The sequence below is a fragment of the Apteryx mantelli genome, chromosome 1 (assembly GCF_036417845.1).
Source record: "Apteryx mantelli isolate bAptMan1 chromosome 1, bAptMan1.hap1, whole genome shotgun sequence".
In the NCBI taxonomy this organism is placed as follows: domain Eukaryota; kingdom Metazoa; phylum Chordata; class Aves; order Apterygiformes; family Apterygidae; genus Apteryx; species Apteryx mantelli.
Window position 1 is genome coordinate 194,830,544 of NC_089978.1, and position 21,537 is coordinate 194,852,080.

Genomic DNA, 21,537 nt, shown 5'->3' on the forward strand with positions numbered 1-21,537 from the left:
TGTAAATAAATCAAAAAACCTCCCAAACACACCCTAACAAACAAGAAAACTGAGTCTGTCCCATTTTTGCTTTGTCACTCCCTTAACTGAGGCATGTACACACACTCACACATCAATTTCTTTTTTTTTTTTAGAGAGAGATTTTTATTATACAATGCACATCAATTGCATAATAAAAAGGTGCCCCACAAGTAATAGAAGGATATTCTTCCCTTTGGGGCATGAGAGGACTTTAAGCAAGGAGCTTTTGCATCTTAATAAAGTTCCTTGGAAAAGTCTTTGCAGTGACTGGCTTGTTCCCAGTATCTGCAGGGTGACAAACAGATATCCAGAAAAGGCAGCAATTCACAGAGTATTAGTCAATCTGGAATATTATTATTCTTTTAGTGACTATTTAATTAGTAAAATATTCTTTTGAAGCAGAGTGCATTAAAACCAAATGGAGTGAAATGAGCTGATGTATAAAATAAAGAAATCAGTTCTGAAACAGATGTTCTTATCTATCAGGACTTTCTTTCTGGGTGCTCTAAGATCATTATTGTCTGGCAGCGGGCTCACATGATGCTTTCTTCTGTGTTTGATGTATATGTTAAACTGTTAATTATAACTGATGTGCAGGGGAAAAGGTATCAACCAAGAACTATGTGTTCTGCGGGAACCACCTAATTATCCCCATGCATAACTTACTGCTATAATGACAACAGCATTCTGGAGATGAGATTAGGAAAATGGCTTTACCTGGATGAGAATTTTCATGCAGATGTTAATCATATCAGGGAAATGGGAGAAGCAACAGACTGCTAGGGTGAAATCCTGGTCCTGTTAAAGTCGGCAGCAAAACTGCCCCGTCTTCAAAGTGGGTATACATTTCCCCTGTGAGTCTTTTATGAGATCAAGCATTGATTCAGTGTTGCAAGCCCTTTTCTATATCTGTTTCCCCTTCTAAAATGTGAATTTTGATGCAGACTCTGTTTAGCAAAGCAGTTTGAGATCTACAGTGGAAAGGATAATGAAGTGCTAAGCAAAGTTTATTAGGATGGATAATCTCATCAGACAAATTGTTACAGTTAGTGAAAGCAGGTAAGCTTTCAGGCATGCAGGCCCTTCTGAAACAGAAGTTTTGTTGCTTATTCAGGCTCCTTTTTCCTTTGAGTTGTACAGGCTTTCTTTTGAACAGCAAATTTTGGTATATTCCATGTTGTGGAAGCGGAGGTCTTGTAGTTGTGATGGCCCAAAGACAGAAATGAGGTGCGGTTTGGAAGGATTAGTAATCTCGTGGAAGGATGGTGGAAAATACAGCGAGAGACCTGAATTTAACTGGAAAAAGTCATTTGGAAGTGATTGCTGTCACAGCACTAATTCATTACCAATTCACTTTCAGTCCATTCACATACTGAGATCTGTTTAGATTTTTCTGGAATTTTCCTTTTTATTTTAACAAAATAACAAACCAGATATGGAAGTATGATGGTAGAGTGCAAAGGGTTATAAACAGACTTAGCATGACCAAAATGAGTAATTAGGTAAACATTGTGAGATTTTGGTTGGCAAGAGCTGCTAAGTTCTCTTTATTTCTTTCTGTACCTGCTTTTACTCCTGTGTCAAGATAAACATGCACATACCCATGTACTGCAGATACAGACAACATATCCTGCATTCTGTTTTTTATCAATATTTCATGTTGTATTGTGAAGTGACATAAAAAGAAAAAAAGAAAACAACTGGAGTGCTCTGGCAGTTCCCAGGAGTCCCAGATTTCCTTGCAAGGGAGATTTTTCTGCACATATGACTTCATTAATAAAGTCCATTTTATGATATATCCAGAAGTTATTCTTCTAGTAATTTTGTACTAAAAAGCACCATTATTAAGCTATATTCTAGCAGCTGCATTGAATCCCACTTTTTAGGCTTCAGACCAGACAGGAAATCTAAAAATAAGACATCTGAATTATTGAATGCAAAGAAAGGAGAATCAGAATTTCAGGGTGCGCTCCTCAGTTTGTCTCGCTAGCTATGATCATGTCAGTTTGAAAATGAGCATAATATTAAACAGGATTCTTTGCAGAATTAGGAAAAGGCTTAATTTCTGTTTGCTAAGTGCTTTGAGCATTGAGACAGAAGATACAAATGCAAAAGATGCTATTTATTAACATCATTTGAAAAAGTCATAATCAAAATGATTATCATCATTTGCTATAGGTTTTTACAATGTTGAACATTATAAATTGAAAACAATTTCAGTATAAAAATGGATAATAGAAGTTTTAATTTATTAGAAGATTGTTTCCTGTATTACTGTGTGAAAGGCCAAAACAGAGAAAATATCAGACTGAAAATATACAGCAAAACATTGATCCAAAAATGTTTCCAGGAAAACAGATTGGGAAAAAAATAGGATCAGAAAGATAGGTTGTCTTCTTCATTTAATATCAGTCTTCCTAAATTAACACAATCTCTTTCTGTTCATCAGGAGAAAAAAAAAAATTGCCACTGGAGAATGATTTTAGGCTGACAATTTACCTTTACCTTGAAACAGTACAGTAAATCATCCCTTTTTAATTGTTCAGAAAAAGGGGGAAAAAATGCCCACCCACCCCCAATAAGGTCTTGATCCTAAAAACAACTGAGCAACTGCACAGAATAACTTGCATTACTGTTCATAGGACTGTCCTGTACGTTTAGCTAATGGAGCAAACAGCTTTGGAAGAGTTCCTGAGCTGAGTCAAAGCAACCAAAATCTAATGAAAACCCCCAGCTTAAATAAGACTGTGGGGGGAAATTTTGGTGCTATGCACAAAGATTTAGCTGGTTAGCTGCCGTTAGCATTAACTGAAGATGGAAAGCTAAATCCCTGGGCTGGAAATCCTCTCCTGAGCCCATCTTAAACATAGGTCAATTGGGAAACTCTGTCTAGAGTCTTTGGCCAAGGATCACATGAAAATAAGAAGTGGGGGAAGGGGAGCTGGAGGAGAAGATACAAGAAGTGATTTTTTTTTCCTAATATATATTCTAATAAGTACTCTTTTGGCATTAGAAAGTGGATTAGTATAAATCCTACTGTGTTGTACTCCTTGTGTCATGAGTCAGAAATTAAGTTACATAAAGCGCAGCACGTGCGATTTATACAACACACACTCGCTGCATGGTTGCCTGCTGTCGGAGGAGCGATTTCTGCTAGCCGCAGCTATGGCGAGCAGCACTGTCAGCCCCGAGCTGCCCCGCTGCCTGGAAGGTGCTGCGTGCTGGCCAGATGCGAGGCTGCCTGAGATAAGGAAGCAGAGTTAGACTTTGAACCCTTGACAACTGAATTGTTTTTAACCTTTTTCTCGGTTCTGCTTTCTAATGCGAGAGCGAGCTCTGCAGCTGTCAGGTTCCTTCGCAGCGCATCCGAGAAGCTGAATCTGCTGCTATGGTGTAGAAATGTTAGCACCCCTAGGAATTTAACATGCATTTGAATAATTTAAGAGCAGTCAGAAAGAAAGCCTGCACTTTCTAAAATGTACAGGACAGTCAGTGAAGGTAAATAAACAGCCCGTCCTTGGACACCACTGAGATTTCGGAGGTGGTGTACTTTGGGGGCAGGGCACGACCACCCAGGGGCGGAGGGAGGCAGCGCTGGGGCCAGTGGTCGGGGTGGTGGGCGCTCAGCACGACTTCTCCACCCACCCAGGCCTGTCCCAGCTGCTGCCTCGGCGGGTGGATGGGCCTCGTGTGCGGAGAAGAGGCTGCTCTCTGTCACCGGGACTGGGCCCATAGTGAGCAGCAGCTTTGTTTTCAGCTACTGATTTCAGCCCCTCAGGCTCCGTGTGGAAACTGGGGTTTGTCACAGAGAGGCAGCGCTCACCCTAAGTGACAGCACCAGCTGCAGTGGCCGTCAGGCGTGGTCCTTGTGTCTCTGCCGCCCTTCACACATCCCTGCCTGGTCACCCCACCAGGCTCCACCACTGCGCATTTTATTCTTGCAATGGAGCAGTTACAGAGCAGCATTTCCTTTTCTTTAAAAAGATGATTTTCCTTCAGGGTTAAATGGACTTTTCCATTCTTCCTTTAAATAAAATAAACCACTGTATTTCCTGGTCACCCATCCTTCTCATTCAAATCTGCTCATTCTTTAACCATTTTCTTGGGATTTGTTTTCTGCCTTTTTCAGCTGAGCTATACAGAAACGTGAGGTTAGGAAAAGCTTTGAAAAATAATTTATTGAGAAACAATAAATTGTTATGTGTCAACAGGCACTTTGACAGGAGTTTTTACCCATCAGCATTAGTGATACATTTGGTCCATCATTGTTTACCATATGACTAGACTGTATAAGGAAAAGTGGCATCTGATATTGAAGTCTTAAGACTTGGGTGCTGTTATCTATTCCTGGCAGAAGAGAGCAAAATAAAAAGTAAACAGAAGTTTTGCATTCTGGTTCCCTCTGCTTTCTGAGGCCATCCCCAGTGCATGTAGATAGGCAAGGGGATATATCTACTCTACTGGTTTGGGGTTGTTTTTTTTTTTCCAAGTGATATTGCAGATTGAATCTAAATTGAACCAGATGACAGCCAGAATGAATAATTTAGAACTCGAAGGAGAGGAAGGAGCTGTAATGAAGGCAGGCAAGTGGATGTACATCACAGAAATGAAGGCAAGAAGAAGCTTTAAAACTACTGGAGCATGAAGGAAAGTAAAAATGGCCTTGTGAGTAGGAAACTTCTGTGCTAGGGAAATGAAACTCACTTGCTAAACTTACTCACTTCAGGTATGCCCTAAAGAGATGGAGGAAAAAATAATTCAGTCCTTAGTAGACACGTGGCCACCTAAGCTAATCTGGTGTGTATAGAGCACTTGAGTTTCCACTAATGCTGGCCTCAAGCAAAAGATTTAATTAGCCCATATGCTGGCAAAGTCTCTGTACTTTCCCTGTCAGCTCTGTGAAGTGTTCCTAGTGATAAACATGGTAAAGAAAAGGAGTATACAAATGGTGAAAAATGCCTGAGTCAGCTCAGAGCAAAAGACGGAAAAAGCAGTGGTCTACACAGCAAGGAAATTATGAGGTTAATGGCTGTTAATAAAGAACCACAGGTTTATTTCATTTTATTTCTTGACTTTTTCTTTTTTCCGTTTATTCAATCTTATTTGGAAGAAATTGTTTGGTTCCACATAAAATAAGTATGAAACTGCAGGATAAAATAGTATTTTCCCTAGAAGCCCCAGCCAAAGGAAAGATGCAGTGTTTGGTATCGATGTGTTTTGTATGTCAACAAAGTTCTAGAGCCCCTGAGAACTTCCTGGGCCACTTTAGTGGAGAGGCCTCTCCTCAGCCACTCTTCAGGGGCTTGTTTTCACACATTGAGTCAGCGTGCTGTAACTCAGAAGGGTGCTTTAATTATTCATTTGAATTTCTGTGCTACGTGTTTACTTGTAATTTTGCCTCAGTGATGCTCATCCAGCACGGTTTTCTCTGTATTATCTGCTTGCATTTCCCAAAACTTCAGTATGTGAAAAATGGCTGCTGCATTTTCATTCTGGGGCACTTCAGTTCTCCTGACGTATGTTGATGCATTCAGCATTTTCTCACAGCTTAACAGCGTTGATAGCGGTGGAACTGGAAGACGGGGTGAAGATAACTTTGTTTTTCTAAACAAGGCCCAGTTGCCTTCCTTTTCTGCTTTGACTCATAGGATCAATTTCTCTCAGTAAAACATAATATTAAACATACTTCATTGTTTTTGAAAACTGGTAAGAACAACATACTTAGTCTTAGAAAAAACATTGTAAGTCTTCTGCCTAGCAGATTTCTAGCTCGAGGCTAATCTCTGAAGGATTTACCTATTTGACAATATTAAATTAACTAGGGAAAACTCTTACGTAAAAAAGCAGCTTTAGGGAAAAGATAATGATTCTGCAGCATTTGGATAATAATCCAAATTACTAGTGCACTTCATGAGCAGCAAACCTGACGCAGTTTCTTACGGGTCTGATTCCTCAGCAGAAGGAAACCACCACTTTGGAGAAGTCCTCAAAACCTCTCATAAGATTTCTAATTCAAGAGGTGCATTTTCCCTCAAAGCCATGCTGGTAACTCCCAAATAAAAGAAGACCAAATTGATTTCTTTAATTTAGAAATTAATTGTCTTCAGGGTCAGAGCCTTATTAATAGAGGAAAAATTGCTGTGTTTTCAAAAACAGTTAAGCACTTTTTAGTGTTACACTTTTGGGAAAGGGTTAATGTAATATTTCTTTATTGATGCATTCCTGCAGAAATAAACAAATCTTTCCCCACTGCATGTCAGCCAAATACATTTTTAATATGGCTACAAAATGTTAAGATCTTTTGATATCTTTTCAAGTTTGCAGACCTATTGGCATCTCCTGCCTTTGGCTTCTGCTGCCAGTATTAACTTTGTGCTTGGCTTTCTTGGTGAGCCATGGGAAATATTTTGACATCACACTGTTTCCCTTGGACTCCCGTAGCTGAAGTTTTCCTTCAGGCAGCAATGCCTTAACAAGCTCAGATGGTTTTCCTTACTTGTACCTTTGCCTGAATGATGATGTCCAAAGCTTGAACCTTTCTGCTCAGTGGCAGCTCTTCACCCTGCAGAGAAAAAGTAACTGCATGACATGGCAGAGAACTCTTCAAGAGAACGATTCCTTAGAAGTGCTAGTCTTCCTGGAGCCTCCTTTTGAGAGATATTTTCCTTTAAAAGAAAGTAACAGAAAAAAGAGAAATGGTAGCCAAATACAGGGAGACCCAAACCCAACACAGTATGCTACATGTAGCTTTCTGCTCTTGGGAGTTATTTAAAGCATGCAAAACTGTGTTCGGTTTTTCTTTTAATCACCTTTACGTACTCTCTCACGTGCTTCTTCATCTTCCATCCCCTTTACCTAAGGACAGCTGGCAAGTGTGCTCCATAGACTGCCACAGAGTGCTGTACTGGGATAAGGTGGACCAAGTAAAAGTAAAGTGTAAAGTTGTAAAGTGCTGAATAAAATCCCGTTCTTTGGCTGTAATCCACTGTTTTCTGTTGTAATGCCTTCTTGGTTTGGACAAAGGTAACACCAGAAACAGGTCTTCAGACAAGGCCAGAGCAATTCACTTTGCCAGAGTTTTTTTTGCAGCTACTACATGGAAGTGAAGAAGTCAAGAGGGGGGCTATAAATGAGTGCAAAGATAATTGTTGTTTCTGCGCACAGAATATTACCTAGATCTCTTCACAAAGCACAGGCAGGGAAACAGCCCCAAAACATTTCATCCAAAGGCTCACAGGCAAGTCGGTCATGAAGATGGAAGCAGAACATAAACTTTATTCCCAATTCTGTGTTGCTCCAGTAGATACATCTCTAAGTGCATCTCTCTCTAATGGGCTCTAGCTAGCAAGTCAGCAACCCAGCTCTTGGTGGTATTTTCGTGCTTTGAATAATGAGCAATAAGGGTTTTGTTGGTCATTTAAATGACACAATTCAAAGCACTTAGCAAGTTCCAAATTCTGTTTCTGAGCCAACTGGCATTTTGAAAAGCATTAAGTTAAGTAGTCTCCCACAATAATTTTGTGTTCCCTCTTTGAGCTTTCTATATGAGACCCTTCTTTGAATGTATTTCTGTATTGATTTTGGAGTTCTGCCATTCTCAAAGTTTTCTTCTGGATTTTTCTGCTAAAGTAATTGCTCATTCAGATGCATGTGTTCAGAGGGGAATCCTTTCCCAGTGCCACACACTTGGAGATTGCTTTCCTATTGCTCTTCCTCAAGGGCCAGACATGGAGCCAGTTCCTAACCACACATGCGGGGAACACATGGGAGTGGATGTGAGGTCTTCCACTTGTCAAAAGAATCTTTTGGCTGGGGGTCTTCTCCCCTCCCCCAAAAAATATTCTAGAAAGTTTTACGACAGCATTAGGAGAAAATATGGCTAGTATTAGCTTCAAAGACAACTTTTCCAGGGTGATCTGAGTAGGTCAAGTTAAAAGGCAGCAGAAGAAATCTCAATACTTGCCATAACTAACTAGAATCTGAGAATGTAGCAGTAGTTACTAGTTTCAGACATACTGATGGGAATAGAAGAGGAATAAGTGGATGCAACATAAACAAAGTGTTTCTGACTTTGTTTTTGCAGCATGGCCTTCTCTGGTACTTGGGCACGGTGGTTATGTAGTGTTCAGTCATGTTCAGGAATGAGTACTAGCAAGGGTTACCAAGTTCACTTGAAGTTAATGTGCTCAGGTCTTACCAACCCCTGGAGAATGGAAAGCAGAGCTCTGGACTTGAGTCTCCTCTCTGTGACTCACTGCTTGGCTGACCAAACTTTCAAAAGCATTTTCTATTTGCAAGCATTCAATTTGAGCTTTCTTAGTCCGATTTTTGAGGATCTTGGGATTCCCCTAGTTCAAGTCAGGGTCGAGGGGAGTGCTAACAAGCCAGGACCTTCAGCTGTCACACGCAGCCCGTACTTTCTGCATCTTTCTGCATATGTTTTGAGACTCTGATGTGCACACCTCTGTGGAAGTGAAAAGCAGACGTTGCTGACCATGCATGCAAACTGCCACAGACAGCGTAGTCTGCAAAAACTGGTGTAAAAAATCAGGACATAGCCAGCTAATCACAAAGAGAGATTTTTTTTTTCTTAATTTGCTTTTTGCATTGTGGTATCTGCAGTCCAGCTACTATCAGTTATCTGTAGCTCAATACAGCATAACATGCAGAATATTTTCTCAGAGTTCTTTATAAAAATGTGGAGGTAGCTCTTGGGCCAGTCTCTTCAGCTGCTTGGTTTTCACCTGGAGATTTTAGACAGGTAAATGCTTATTTGCTTTCACAGGTTCCAGGCTGGTTCAAAATGTGGGAGTGAAAGTTTCCAATAAACTTTGAATTTTCAAGTTGAAGCAAATACAATACCTGATTGGGACAACAGTAGGGTTGAAAGCATAGATTGTTGTTAAGTCCTGCACTGTTTTTATTCCTCATGCAAGCTTCCTGTTTATTGAGAGTGCCTTGTTCAGCTAATATAGTCTTGCATTTTTCACTTCTGTCTCCAAACTGTTTGGCTAAAAATGAGAAGAAATCTGACAGAGTAGCTGGTGGATAATGCAGAGTGCTGGGATTAGCGTATTTGTGCAATGTTTCTGAGAAGCCTGACTTCAGATGCAGGTCAAGTGACAACTCTGCATGGTGCTAAAGCAGGCCTAAAAAGGTTCTGCCTGTGACTCTTGTTTAGCTCTTTTTGTGTTCCCTCTTATGTTCATAAAGATATCTGTCTGTGAAGAGATTCAATCCTTATATATATAAGAAAGGAAAATTAACCAAGACAGTCAGTATTGTACAGAATGCTGTTCTGTAATTGTTTTTAGCCAGGCTAAAACCTTTGTTCATTTTTGGAATTAAAAACATCAAATATTCAGTAAGCAAAATAGTAGGTGCATTTAGCTGCTATTTCTCCTGGGATTTCACCAAAGGCTAAACAAAACAACATCTTTATTGTTAATGTTAACAAGATAGTTGAAGTGGTATATCTTTTGACTTCTCATGAAACAAAACAAGCTTTAAAACTTTATAAAGGGACAATCCAGCTTTGTCTAGCAGACACACAAGACCTTTGGAGGAAATAGCATTGGAGAGAGACTGTCTGTAATGACAGTAAGCATCACCCTGGCCAAAAGATGAATTGTGTTTTTAAAGTCCAATTTACACCCTGCTTTGGTAAGGTGTGTGTGAGCAGCATTGTCACTGAGCCTTCACTAGGCCGTCTGCAATGTGTTTAGTTGGAAATTCTTTCTCTGTAGCTCACTCTATTGAAAATCTTTATTATGCAAAATTCTCCACCAAAGTTTGTCTCCTTATCAGTCAGGACCTGAATGCAGATTTCAATGACGTATACAGAGTTACTGCAGAGCCTTTTCATTTTTAGTAAGATTTGAGTGTCCCAAGAGACTCTTGGAACAATGGAAATTATACTGCACTTGTCCAACCTAGCATAAATCTTTCCTTGAAAATCCCCAAACTGGAGATGAAGAGGTGAAAGTTTTTTGCGTTACTTGTCTTCTTTTCCATTTGGTACAGTTGTATGAGTTACTCAACTTCAAGAATTCTTTGAAGGGGAAAGTTGATTATTAGATGCATAAGAATAATGACTCGCTTGATGGAAAATGCATTTTTCCCTTCTTTTTGTGTCACATTACCAGGACCATCAATTATTGAAAAAATTTCTGCCACATAGAGAAATTTATCATAGGTAACTTAGAGAAAAATGTCATGAACACCCTATTGATTTTATAAGTAGCAAGCATAAATGAGTTTTCAATGACAGGATAATGACATCAGCTATTGTAAGTTTTCAGGGAGTTTTCATGAAGTTGCGGGCTCTAATTATGAAGATGTTTCTCAGTCACCTCTACTCCAAGAAGCACCTTGCTATTGTTTGTATGCAAAGAGAGTAGCATCTTAAAGACTCTTAGAATAGATGTGATATATATAGAGAGGCTGCCAACGTCAGAACAGAAATGCCTGGAACAGCGTATTTTTTCATAATCAAAAAAAAATCGTATCTGAAAAATCATGGTCAAAATTTTAGTCAAATCACAAATTTTAGCCATACTTTCTGAATTTTTTTCCTTGCTGAGACAATGTTTTTGATGTAGAAAACATGGTGACCCTTGTTTTTGTGTGCATATGAATGTAACACATGCACAAGGCTGGAAGATGTACCACTGCTCATGTCTGTAGGTTTAGTGCTTATATCAAATTCTTCCTGGAACAAAAGGAGGCACAAAATAAGGCTGCAGGGCAGCACAGAGGTTTTTTGTTCATGTGCTTCTTTTTGTCCTAGCATGGGAATAGCTACTCATATAAAGGCTGCTGGAGACTAGGAACCCCTGGCATTTTGTCTTTTGTAGAATGCCAGTAGTTGGTTGTGAAAACTGTGTGCATGATTTGTCTCTCTAGACTAGATTAGCCTTTGTTATCTAAGGCATTGAAATTAATCACTGTGGCAAACTTTTATTTAACGGTACTCTTTAGACAGCTAATGAACCAAAATCAAAAAGAGTCAGTGCCTCCCTGTGTTATATGAAAGAAGAGGGCAAAACTTAGGCTCTTAAGTTGGGAGAACCGTGCTGATCTGGTACTTGGAACAAAAGCCATTAATTGTCTTAAATGACTCCAGATAATGAGGTTTAGTAATTGGCTTTTGTTCTAATACAGCTTTGAAAGGCTAAACCACATAAACCTGTGTAATGCCTCTGAATAAAGGACAGTTAAGGTAACAGGTATGGTAGAATTGACCACCAATGCACGTCCAAACTGTATAAAGCCATATCAATTCAGTTACATCAGTGGTTAGTTGATGTTAACGATAATTTTAAAATTACACTGTGGATTTGTTTGAACATTTTGAGGTACAGAGTGCTTCTATGGAAAATAAGGTAGTTACTTTTGTTGCAGTGCTTAGGTGCATTATTCCAATAAAATATTTTGCTATTGCCTTTCACTAGAGCCCAGCTGAGATTGCTGTGTGTCTTAACAAGTCTTAAATTCATCTAACTGATAAACTGTGCAACCACTTTACTCTGAAGAGCTCATACTGTCACTTTTTCTTAAAAGAGCGAGGTGCTGGATGCGTGTCTAAAATAATGTAAAAGATATTTATATACAGTGATACTCTGATATAACATGAGAGGCCATCAGGGGATGCATCCTCATCTGAGTGTAGCTTCATATCAGAATTTCCCCTCCTTCTGCACTGGGGAAATTGCTGATAAATGTACACGCTGATATGTGCATGATTAGTGAAGGGCACCACAAGCTGACTGTGAAGGTGCCTTTTGTGATATCTAGACTGGTTCTGCATATGAAGACATCTTGTGGCATTGCCACAAATATCTGAAGGGAGAGTGTCAAGAGGATGGAGCCAGGCTCTTTTCAGTGGTCCCCAGTGACAGGACGTGAGGCAACGGGCACAAACTGAAACACAGACACTTCCATCTGAACATGAGAAAAAACTTCTTCACTGTGAGGGTGACAGAGCACTGGAACAGGTTGCCCAGAGAGGTTGTGGAGTCTCCTTCTCTGGAGATATTCAAAACCCACCTGGACGTGATCCTGTACAATGTGCTCTAGGTGAGCCTGCTTGAGCAGGGGGGTTGGACTAGATGATCTCCAGAGGTCCCTTCCAACCTCAACCATTCTGTGATTCTGTGTGATTCTGTGACTGCGCAGTGAAGGAAATCCCCCATCAACAACATGTGAGAGCATTTCCTCATGCAATACAGCACTTAAGTAAAATTAAGACAAGTACTTGTATGTTTCTTGAAAGGCTAAAATCTGCAGGGGAGAAGTGTATATTGAAAGTGTTTTAAATGAATTTGCAAGCAAACTAATTCTAGAAGAACTGAGGTTGAAAGAGTGTTGCAAGAAAATCTGACCAAGAACCAGAGAACAACCAGCTTTTACACATACTGCATATCTCTAAAAATGCTGATATTATATATATTTAAGGAGAAATAATTTAAGAGAACTCGGTACGTCATTGTTCATCCCTCATGTCTCATTCTGCCCAGCTCTTCCCTCCCACTCCAACATTATTAATACCCATATTTTGCTGTTAGCATTAGGACACTGTGATGGTCATAAAGAAAAGCACAACAGTTCAGTCCCTTCCACGGAGAACTGGTCTAAATAAATTAGAATTGCAGGGCTGAAGAAGATAGATGTGCTCAGAAAGTAATTTGCCCATGTCAGGGACAAAGCAGGAACTAAACCCAATTTTAGGATGCAGGCTAAGATCCCAGGAAATGGTTTCTGTTGAATTAGTTTTCTCATCTGCAAAAACAACAATTTTGGGTGCATACTTTTTTTTTTTTTTCTTTAAATGGAAATGCAGTTGTCTGTTGTGTGGGGTTTTTTTTGGTTTGGTGGGGGGTTTTTTTGTTTTTAACGGGGTTTTTGCTGCCAATATATTAGCAAATCCTGGTGTTCAGTCAGCATGCCCTGCAATTAACAAGAGCTGTGTAATTAACTCATGTCACCACTGCATTGTGAAAGCAAGAGGAAATATCCCTGTCCTTTGGCAGGGGTGACTATGTGGCAGCAAATTTGCATTATAATAGCTGCTTTCTTGGAGGAAAGCTGTTCTTTTTTCCTCCATACTTTTATATGCCCCAAATCTACAAGGTGGGGAGTTCATGATCTCAGACAAATGGAAGAGCAAAACACTGTGCTTGAGTCTAGCTATCCTAAGTTGGTTTTAGTAGTTAAATTCACAGGAGAGAATGCTTTTCTTGGGATAGCAATAGTGGTTACTCTTCCCATAAGTGCAACCTGTCTGTTCCTGGGGAAAAGTGTAGCAGCTGCCATTAGCGGCTGCTGAAACTCTGTAGTTTACAGCCTATTATAAAGGTCTGGGGTTGCCTCAATACTGTGGTGGTTCGGTGGTTGCCATTCCTTCCACGGGAGTAGGAAATTCTGGGGAAAAAATAGTCAGGGATGGGAACCTTTTACTAGCATCTTAGTTTGAGACAAGGCTTTGGGGTGTATTTGACACCAAGGTATAACTTATTGACAGTATCACTTCCCCAAAAGACCAAAGCTATTAGTGTTGACAGTATTATTTTTCTCAGTGAAAGATACCCTCGAATCACAAACCATCTTTTGCTAATGTAAAAATACTCTTTATTTACATTCATCTTGCCTGTGTCATTTCTTGTACTCCTTTTTTTCCTTTTGCTATTTCCATCTCTCTATATATTTTATTTTTCTTTCTACACATTATTTTTTATTGCCATTCCATTTTTCATTTTGTTTTAACTTATCTCTGTATTATGCCTATCTTATCTCTCTCCAGTCTGGTTTTCTTTTCTTGTTCTGTTCCTTTGATTTTATACAGTGCCAGCCACAGTAGTGTCTAAGTGTTTTTTCTGTCTTCTAGATCTTGTTTCTGTGCTTCACCTATATCTCAAGGTTCTCCTTCCAAAACATGTCCAGATTTTTCTCTAACCTTTTCCTAGCTTCACCCTCTTTTTTTTTCTTTTTGCTTCCTGTTGGTTTACTTCACCTTTCCCTTTCTCCACCTTAACCCTTCTGTTCTCAGTTCTGTGATGACCCTTTCCCCTTATCAGTGAGGAAATCTAGAATCGACCACCCATAATCACCGTCCTTTTTTCTTATGGTGAAAATATTCCCTTGAAAAGGAAAACATACGTTTAAGATGTGGAAACTTGGAAGACAGAGTGTGATGGTGCTTCAGTCCAGGAGATTTTATTCCACTAATTAACTAGTATCTGTATGGGCAGAATGTTGTGAATGTGCGGTTCTCTGTAGTTAACCAGAGTCCACTATGTATCTGAAGTAATAGGTAGCTTTTGGTGCATCACTATTTTTGCTCGCCTGGGCCCTGATCCAGTGTTCACTGAGAGCAATAGATTGACTTCACTGGTCAGTGGATTAGGCTCTAAATGTCTGAATGTGACACTCATTCAGCCTCTTGCCTTAGGACGAGAATTGGTAGTTGAACAAAGTGGGCATCTGGATTTCCTTGTGCACAGCACAGAGACGCTGCTTGTTTCTGCCTGGAGTGACCACATGTTTGTTTCTGAGTGACAAATGCTTTCAAGTTTTGAAAACAGATTTACACAAAAGGCCTTATAGAAGGAAGTTCTTAGAATTTGCAACAACCCAATTAAAAATGAAACTCACTCTGCAGCATTCTTAAACTTTTGAATGTTTACTTCTTCATTGGTAATTTCTTCAAAAAGTCTGAAGAAGTAAAAAAAAAAAATCTCAGTAGCTTCCCAGGGAAAACCCTGGTATATGGTAAAGTTTTTTTTCTGAGACAGTAGCCCATGCTAACTTTAAATCTGGTGGGAGTTTTTTGTATTTATTTTGAGCTGGAGGCCATCATAGTATAGTATGTATAGTATAGTATAGCGTATAGTCCAGCATGACCTGAGCACGTTTTCCCAAACGTAAGTTGTTATCCTGCTTATGATATATGGGTATATTATATATTAATGGGTCTATTAAAATAAAGAGTATGCTGCTCTCCATACTGAGAGAGAGGAATTTTATACATTTATTACCAGAAGTTTGTTGAACTTTAATTCACCAGCTTTGCTGATGCTTTGGTAGAAAAGTTCAATGTGATTTTGATAAATTTGATTTAGGGGAGTTACATTAATCCATGCTGAGGCCACTGTGAAATAAGCCAGTCACCCCTTCATCCTCCACAGCATGTTTGAACATCAGCTTTCACAGACCGTTGCAGTGAAGAGCAGCTGAATTGCTATGTAAGCATTGCTGTGTCAGCGGTAGGTATCCTAGCATGTCACCTATATAAAGGATTTGGGTTCTTGGCATTGGTGTCTTAAGAGTTTCCTCCTTGTTCTACATACAAAGCAAATATCGTTATGGAGGGTGGAGACAGAAAATGCCCTGAAATTTCTTAGTGACACAGGTGTTATAGCCATGATGACTTAAAGACCAGTAATGCACAAAGAAGGGCTGTGTGACCATTACCTTGTCTTTTCTGACTGTTTGTTCTCATGAAAATTACTACTGTACCATCAAACCTGTCTCACTTAAAAGTAAAGAGGTACAAAAAGAGCTGTGCCTTAATGTGTATTTCAGCATATTGGGATTTTTAACATTTGATCTTTAAATCTGGGTCTGCAGTGCATCTTATTATTTACTGTAAGGTATTGGCATGCATTTAAGTTTAGCTAACATTTTTTTAGATAACATTTTTTCTGGGGAATTATTTTTCCCCTTAGAGGTAGCATAAAATGGTGCAGTTCTTTCTTTGCTTGATCTGCTTGTATGATTTGTTTAAAACTGCTATTACATTTTTATTAGCAAATTATTGAGCAAGCAACATAGTCTCACGTTCAGAAGTAGATAATGGTGCTGCTGTTCTAGTAGATCCTCAAGTGGGGATAGTAGGTAGTTAGTAGTGCTCCCACCCCTAAAGATCTTCTAATGTAAATTATTTGATACAGTAGCATGATGATTCTTCAACCAATATAATCCCAGTATTTCCCTCCTCCTCCTGTGCCTCCTCACGTGCTTGAAGTTAGAATACTTCAAGTCCTTGAAGAAATTTGTAATGCACTATAGTGCTGTATTACCACATTTTTGGTGATATGAGGATTTTGTCACTTGAAAAATACCTGGATTTTTTTTCTTGTTTATGATTCATTCTGAACATGGGAATAAGTATGGGCAATGAATAAAATATATAACAGGAATAAAATGGCATCAACTTTTAAGAAAATTTCAATCACCTCTTCAGATGAGCCTCAACAGGAAATATTGGATATGGGTTGTGTGCTTTTTTTTAGCCATCTGCCACAAATTGAATCGGATATAAATTTATCTCTGTGAGCATGCACAGTTAAAAAATAAATAATAATCATTCCCTAGATATTATACAATAGAATGGAATGATTTATGAATGTAACATAGGCAGCATTGGAAATGTAAATAGTACCTTATTCTGGATGACTCAAGTATAATTAAAATGTACGCAATAAAAAGAAGGGAAGAAAGGGACTTGTTATCTTTACGGCCAGGAGTCTCTCCTAAGTAGACATGCTTGGCTTGTTTAGACAGCATTCATAGGTCATGCTGGTTTTCTTTACAAAAACAGGCTGTACTGTATTCCATTGTCTCAATAAACACACTGAAAATAAATCACTCATCATCAAAAGCCTGTGAAAATAATTGGAATTTAACAGTAATTTCACATGAGTTGGCACTGCAGGAGCATCAGGCGATTGGCATTAAATTGGCAAGTTTCTTTCTCTCTTTGGATATTCATTGAATGCCCTTTTTAAGTGCTACTAAGTCACAGACAAGAGCAGACACTCCAGGTTGAGTAACTGCACCACCTTCCCTTGGTGGACAGAAATAATTAGACGTATGTTGGTATGTTACGAACTCAGAAGAAAGGGCATAGCAGTGCCACCTCTCACTGGGGATGCTTCTTGGCTTCTTTCTTCTGAAGTTATCTTCTGCCAGTATCTTCAACTTTTTCATTTCTCAGCAATATCTTCCTGCTCCTCAATCCTGCTATTTTATCAAATGGAAATATATCACAGAGGAAAAATACTGCTAGGCAAATCTAGGCAGACGGACCATTAACATTTTTAATGGTTCTAATTTACTGCAACATCCTGAAGGAAACCTAAGTCCATTATAGGAAGCAGGGAGAGGAGATTATCCTTAGAAGTACAGATATTGGACAGCTATCACAAATAGTGATTTATCCAGTGTCAGAATGCTGTCTATAAATAGAAGCTCCTTTTTTGATATACAAATATAACCCAAAATTGGATTGATTTTTATTTTGGGGATTAATGTTATGAGAACTAGGCCTTGATGTAGTTTCCACCACAACAGTGACAGACTTCCCATTGACTTCAGAGTAAAAACAGTCTGACCACAGATCCTCCAGTGCATAGTTCTACTGTTTTGGAAATATGTTTCTTATTGGAAAGTGTTTGCTTTTGTTAATAATATTTATGGAGACAAAGGGAGGAGGAAGGTACTTAGTAGCTGGCAGAAGTTGATAGTTTTCATAATGGAATAGAAGATTCTCATATTTAATCAAAAGGAAGAGTAGCAGCAAAAATATTTGAGAGATACAGGCCAGATAAGTAGCTCTTGTAATTGAGTGCAAATGTAGCAAATCAATGGAGCTATTCCAGTTAGCTGGGAGTCTGGCCCATACAATCCAAAAGCGTCTAGTGTTGTATCTTTTCTCCTTGCCAGTCCCTGTGACTAAGTTATAAGCGAACAACTGTAGCAGCTTGTAGTAAAGAGCATGAATGAGCAACCACATACAAGTAGGTGAAGAAGAAAGCAGTAACACTGTTGCAAAAAAAAAGATAAATCAAATCCTATCTCCGTTTAGATGTGATTATATGTCTATAAATCAGTATAAATTGTTTGTAATAGATGTGGTGACAGACAAAAGCTAATAGCATTTCTCATGACAAAAGCACCTCTTTGGACTCATTCATTCTACTCTATTGATGATGGATTCTAATTCGTGGAAAGGACTTGATATGATTCTTCCAAATGTGAATGCATTTCCTTAAGTGAAGTGTATTAATGGTAGTCAGATAAGTGAATATCTGATCACTGCTTAAGATATTTTGTCATCTTTGCAGCATTTCTTAGTGAAATAGGAATTTAAAGCAAATAGACTGTATCTATATTCATATGGATACCCTCATTTAGAATCTTCTAAAACTTAGAGGCTTAGATGGCTTCACAGCTTTGGTAAATTTGTAGTTTTCTGTACTTCATATACTTGGAAATCAAATTTCCTCCAGGGTAATGTTTCTAGTTTAATAGGAGAAATTCCAGCATTCCATGAGCTGTGAAGCTATGGCAGAGAACAGAAGAGCAAGCACCTCTGTGAAGTCTCCTGCTGCTTGGCTCTTCGTGTTATTGTTGGCACTGTAGCAGCACTGCGCTACATGGGGGACATGAACACCTATATCCCGTCATAGTGTATTCTCTCTCAGGAATATCCTGACCTAAGCAGAGGAAGCAATTTCCCTGGCAGTCTGAAATATCCCCAGTGACACAGTTTGATTATGCCTCTGGTTTACATTTGCATTCCAGAACAAGGAATGTTTCTTCTAAAGGACTCATGGGTGGTTTGTAGAAGCCAAAGCTATTTCAGTCTCTCTGTTCCTCTTCCTTCTTAGCAGATACTGGGGCTGCAGTAAGCAGGGACTACTATTTCAAAGTCAGTTTGTATTAGATATTAAAAAAAAAAAAGAAAGAAAAAAGGAAAGAAAGAATGGGAACAGGAAGAAAATAAGTAAGGTTTGGGAAAATCCCAACTGTTGAGCCAGAGCTGGTGTAAAGCCATAGCTCCACTGCACACAGTAAAATTAGGAATATTATGCTGATTTACGCTAGCTGAGAATTTGGCACACAACTCATTTGTGAAAGAAAATGTAAGATGGAATTAAAAAACACCAGAAGAGTTCTTCACTGTATCAGCTTGAGGCTTAATGCTACTCTGATGGAGTAGAAAATCACACTTCCACTTTAGCAATTTATGGCTTTTTCAAGAAAAAAAATTAAAGATGCAGCCAAAACCGAAACAGATCAGCTGAATTGCAAGGCTTCAGTCTCTTTTAGTGATGTGTTTCTGGAAGATAATTTTCTGTTTTATTGGTCATGGAAAATTAAACATATGTTTGATCATTTGTATCCTGCTTTGTCTTCTCCTCATTTTTTGGTACCATATTATTTAATGTGTCATTTCTAAAGATAACAGAATGAGCTGAGGGCCCCCCAACTATATATCCAGGTCTTTCATCAGGCTTTTTAACTAACTATTTGATAGTTTGCTACAAGTCTTTAAATTTACCTGCTAACTATTGTCAGGGCCTTCATCAGTCATGGATGCAGATGACTGGAACATTTTGCTTGTATACGCATATATACACATATATGTATATACGTGTGTGTGTTTGTATATACATACACATATATATACACATACATATATATTCACACATATATATCTAGATATGTATGTATGTATGTATGTATGTATGAGAAACTCTTTGGCATTGGATAAGAATGAAACCAGTAGATTTTTTACAGATGATACTCTAAACCTCCATGTAGTTTAATAGAGAATGATTTCATTTGTAGAAGACAGAGGTGATGGCTAGTTGAAGGTTTTGTTTAAACATTAAGGGTTTAGTGAAAGAGCTCTAATTCCCTCTAGTAGCTTCCGCAGAGTCATTCAAAAACTATCAAAAAATTACTTTATTCTCTAAAGTCTATAGGAATTTTCTACAGGGGCCTAGGCGAGAACGCATGGTGATTGTCCCAGCTGCTTCCAAAACAAACATAAGGTGACTAGACTAGAATTGCCATTCCTTGCGGCTTGTCTGGATTTGCTTCTGGCCTGGATTCCAGATAATTTGGAGCAAGCCAAGGTTTTATTTAGACTAGTTATTAGGGCTTTCTTTCCTAATGTATCGGAAAACCTGTTAGTTTTTTTCCTAATTTGTTTTAGACTGTTACATATAGTGATTATTGCCACACTATCTGAGGGCTTCACCATTTTTAATGTGAGGTAATGAGTTAGGGAAATGCTATTATCTCCTACTTTGTAAGTGAGGAACCAAGGTAAAGAGAAGCAAAAGGCTTTTAAAAAATTGGTCCAGATGATTTGATCAAGATCATGCAGAATGCCAGGCAATCTTGAATGCAGGGCATTGAGACGGACTCCTAAGATTTCTAACAGCAGTGCAGTAGCAAAGTCAGATAATGCAGTCATGGTGAATTCTGAAATCGGTGTCAGTAGAGTGCTGCCTGGAATGGGAAAGACCCAAGCATGTGTGCAAGTGTCTTGCAACATCTGGTGACTGACTCTTGTGAAAACAAAATCCAGCATGTGGCAGTCTAATGTTCTACTTCTCACATGTTAGGCAGATGAAACAGGATGTTCTTTAAACTGATTTTTTTTATCAGAATTAAGCTAATAACTTATTTAAATTTGGAAAACAGTAGGGAGGAGGAGGGGACACATGGGGAGAACATGTCCTGATCTCGTACTCATGGTTTCCTCTCTCTCTTTTTCAGTGAGTATGTTTTTGAACACATTAACCCCCAAGTTCTATGTTGCCCTGACAGGCACTTCCTCTTTAATCTCGGGACTTATTTTGGTAAGTACTAGCTATATTAATATTACTTTACATGTTGCTTCTGTTACCCAGAATGTGATTTTAGGCTTTGTCCAGATTAATGATGCCTTTGTTTTTTTTCTAAACTTTTATTTCTGCAGCACATAAAATTTGTACTACTTTTCTCTTTTAAAAAAAGAAAGTTTCCATGCTGTGCATCTTTGAAGAAAATAATCTTGAACAACAAGCCACCCACCAACAAGCAGCCCAATAATAATTCAGAACAAGTATTTGCATGTTAAGTGTTTCAATCAACAAGTAATACAAAAATAAAAAGACCAGGAAAAAGAAGAGTGAGAGAGAGAGAGTGAGAGCAAGAGACTAACTATCTCAGTTTAGCATGCTCTTTTGAGAATATTACAGCAGGACTCATTAGAGAAATGGCAAGTGGAATATTAGCAATGAAGGCAGTTTTAGTGCCAGGTTTCCAACGGATAATTATTTCAGGTGTTCTGTTTTAAAATCTTTCTCAGTATATGTCTATCCATTTGTTTGTAGGCCTACAGAATATTTCTAAACCTCATAGGGGGGAAAAAAAACCCCAAACTTCCTCCCTTATATAATCCCTGAGGGCTTCATTGTGCAAACTGATGCAATGAAGTGAATCATAATAGCATCACAGTGCAGAAGTCCAAAGCAGAGCATTTGTTCTGGATTTTATTCAATGTCTTCACAGAAACAAACTTAAGTAAAAAATCTAACAATCTTCAAGATGTAGTGATGGTATTAGGGTTATACTGGGCCGTTCTGTATCCTGGATGCTGAGAGTTTGTTTTCTACATATACAAATAAAGGTTGTCTTCATTTTATTCTAGTTTGTTCAATCAGTGTTAGGTCCTTT

At 38.7% G+C, this 21,537-nt stretch overlaps 1 protein-coding gene across 5 annotated transcripts in view; it reads left to right on the top strand.

The window, feature by feature from the left end:
* The window catches only part of ST7 (suppression of tumorigenicity 7), a 164,382-nt gene that overhangs the window by 68,517 nt on the left and 74,328 nt on the right, over positions 1-21,537 (top strand). For 3 of the 5 annotated variants that reach the window (XM_013947840.2, XM_067315100.1, XM_067315076.1), the window contains exon 2: positions 20,596-20,678. The exons of the other annotated variants lie outside the window; for them this stretch is intronic. In XM_013947840.2, the coding sequence (XP_013803294.1) occupies positions 20,596-20,678 (83 nt within the window). The remainder of the gene's footprint in view (positions 1-20,595; positions 20,679-21,537) is intronic. 5 annotated transcript variants of the gene reach the window in all.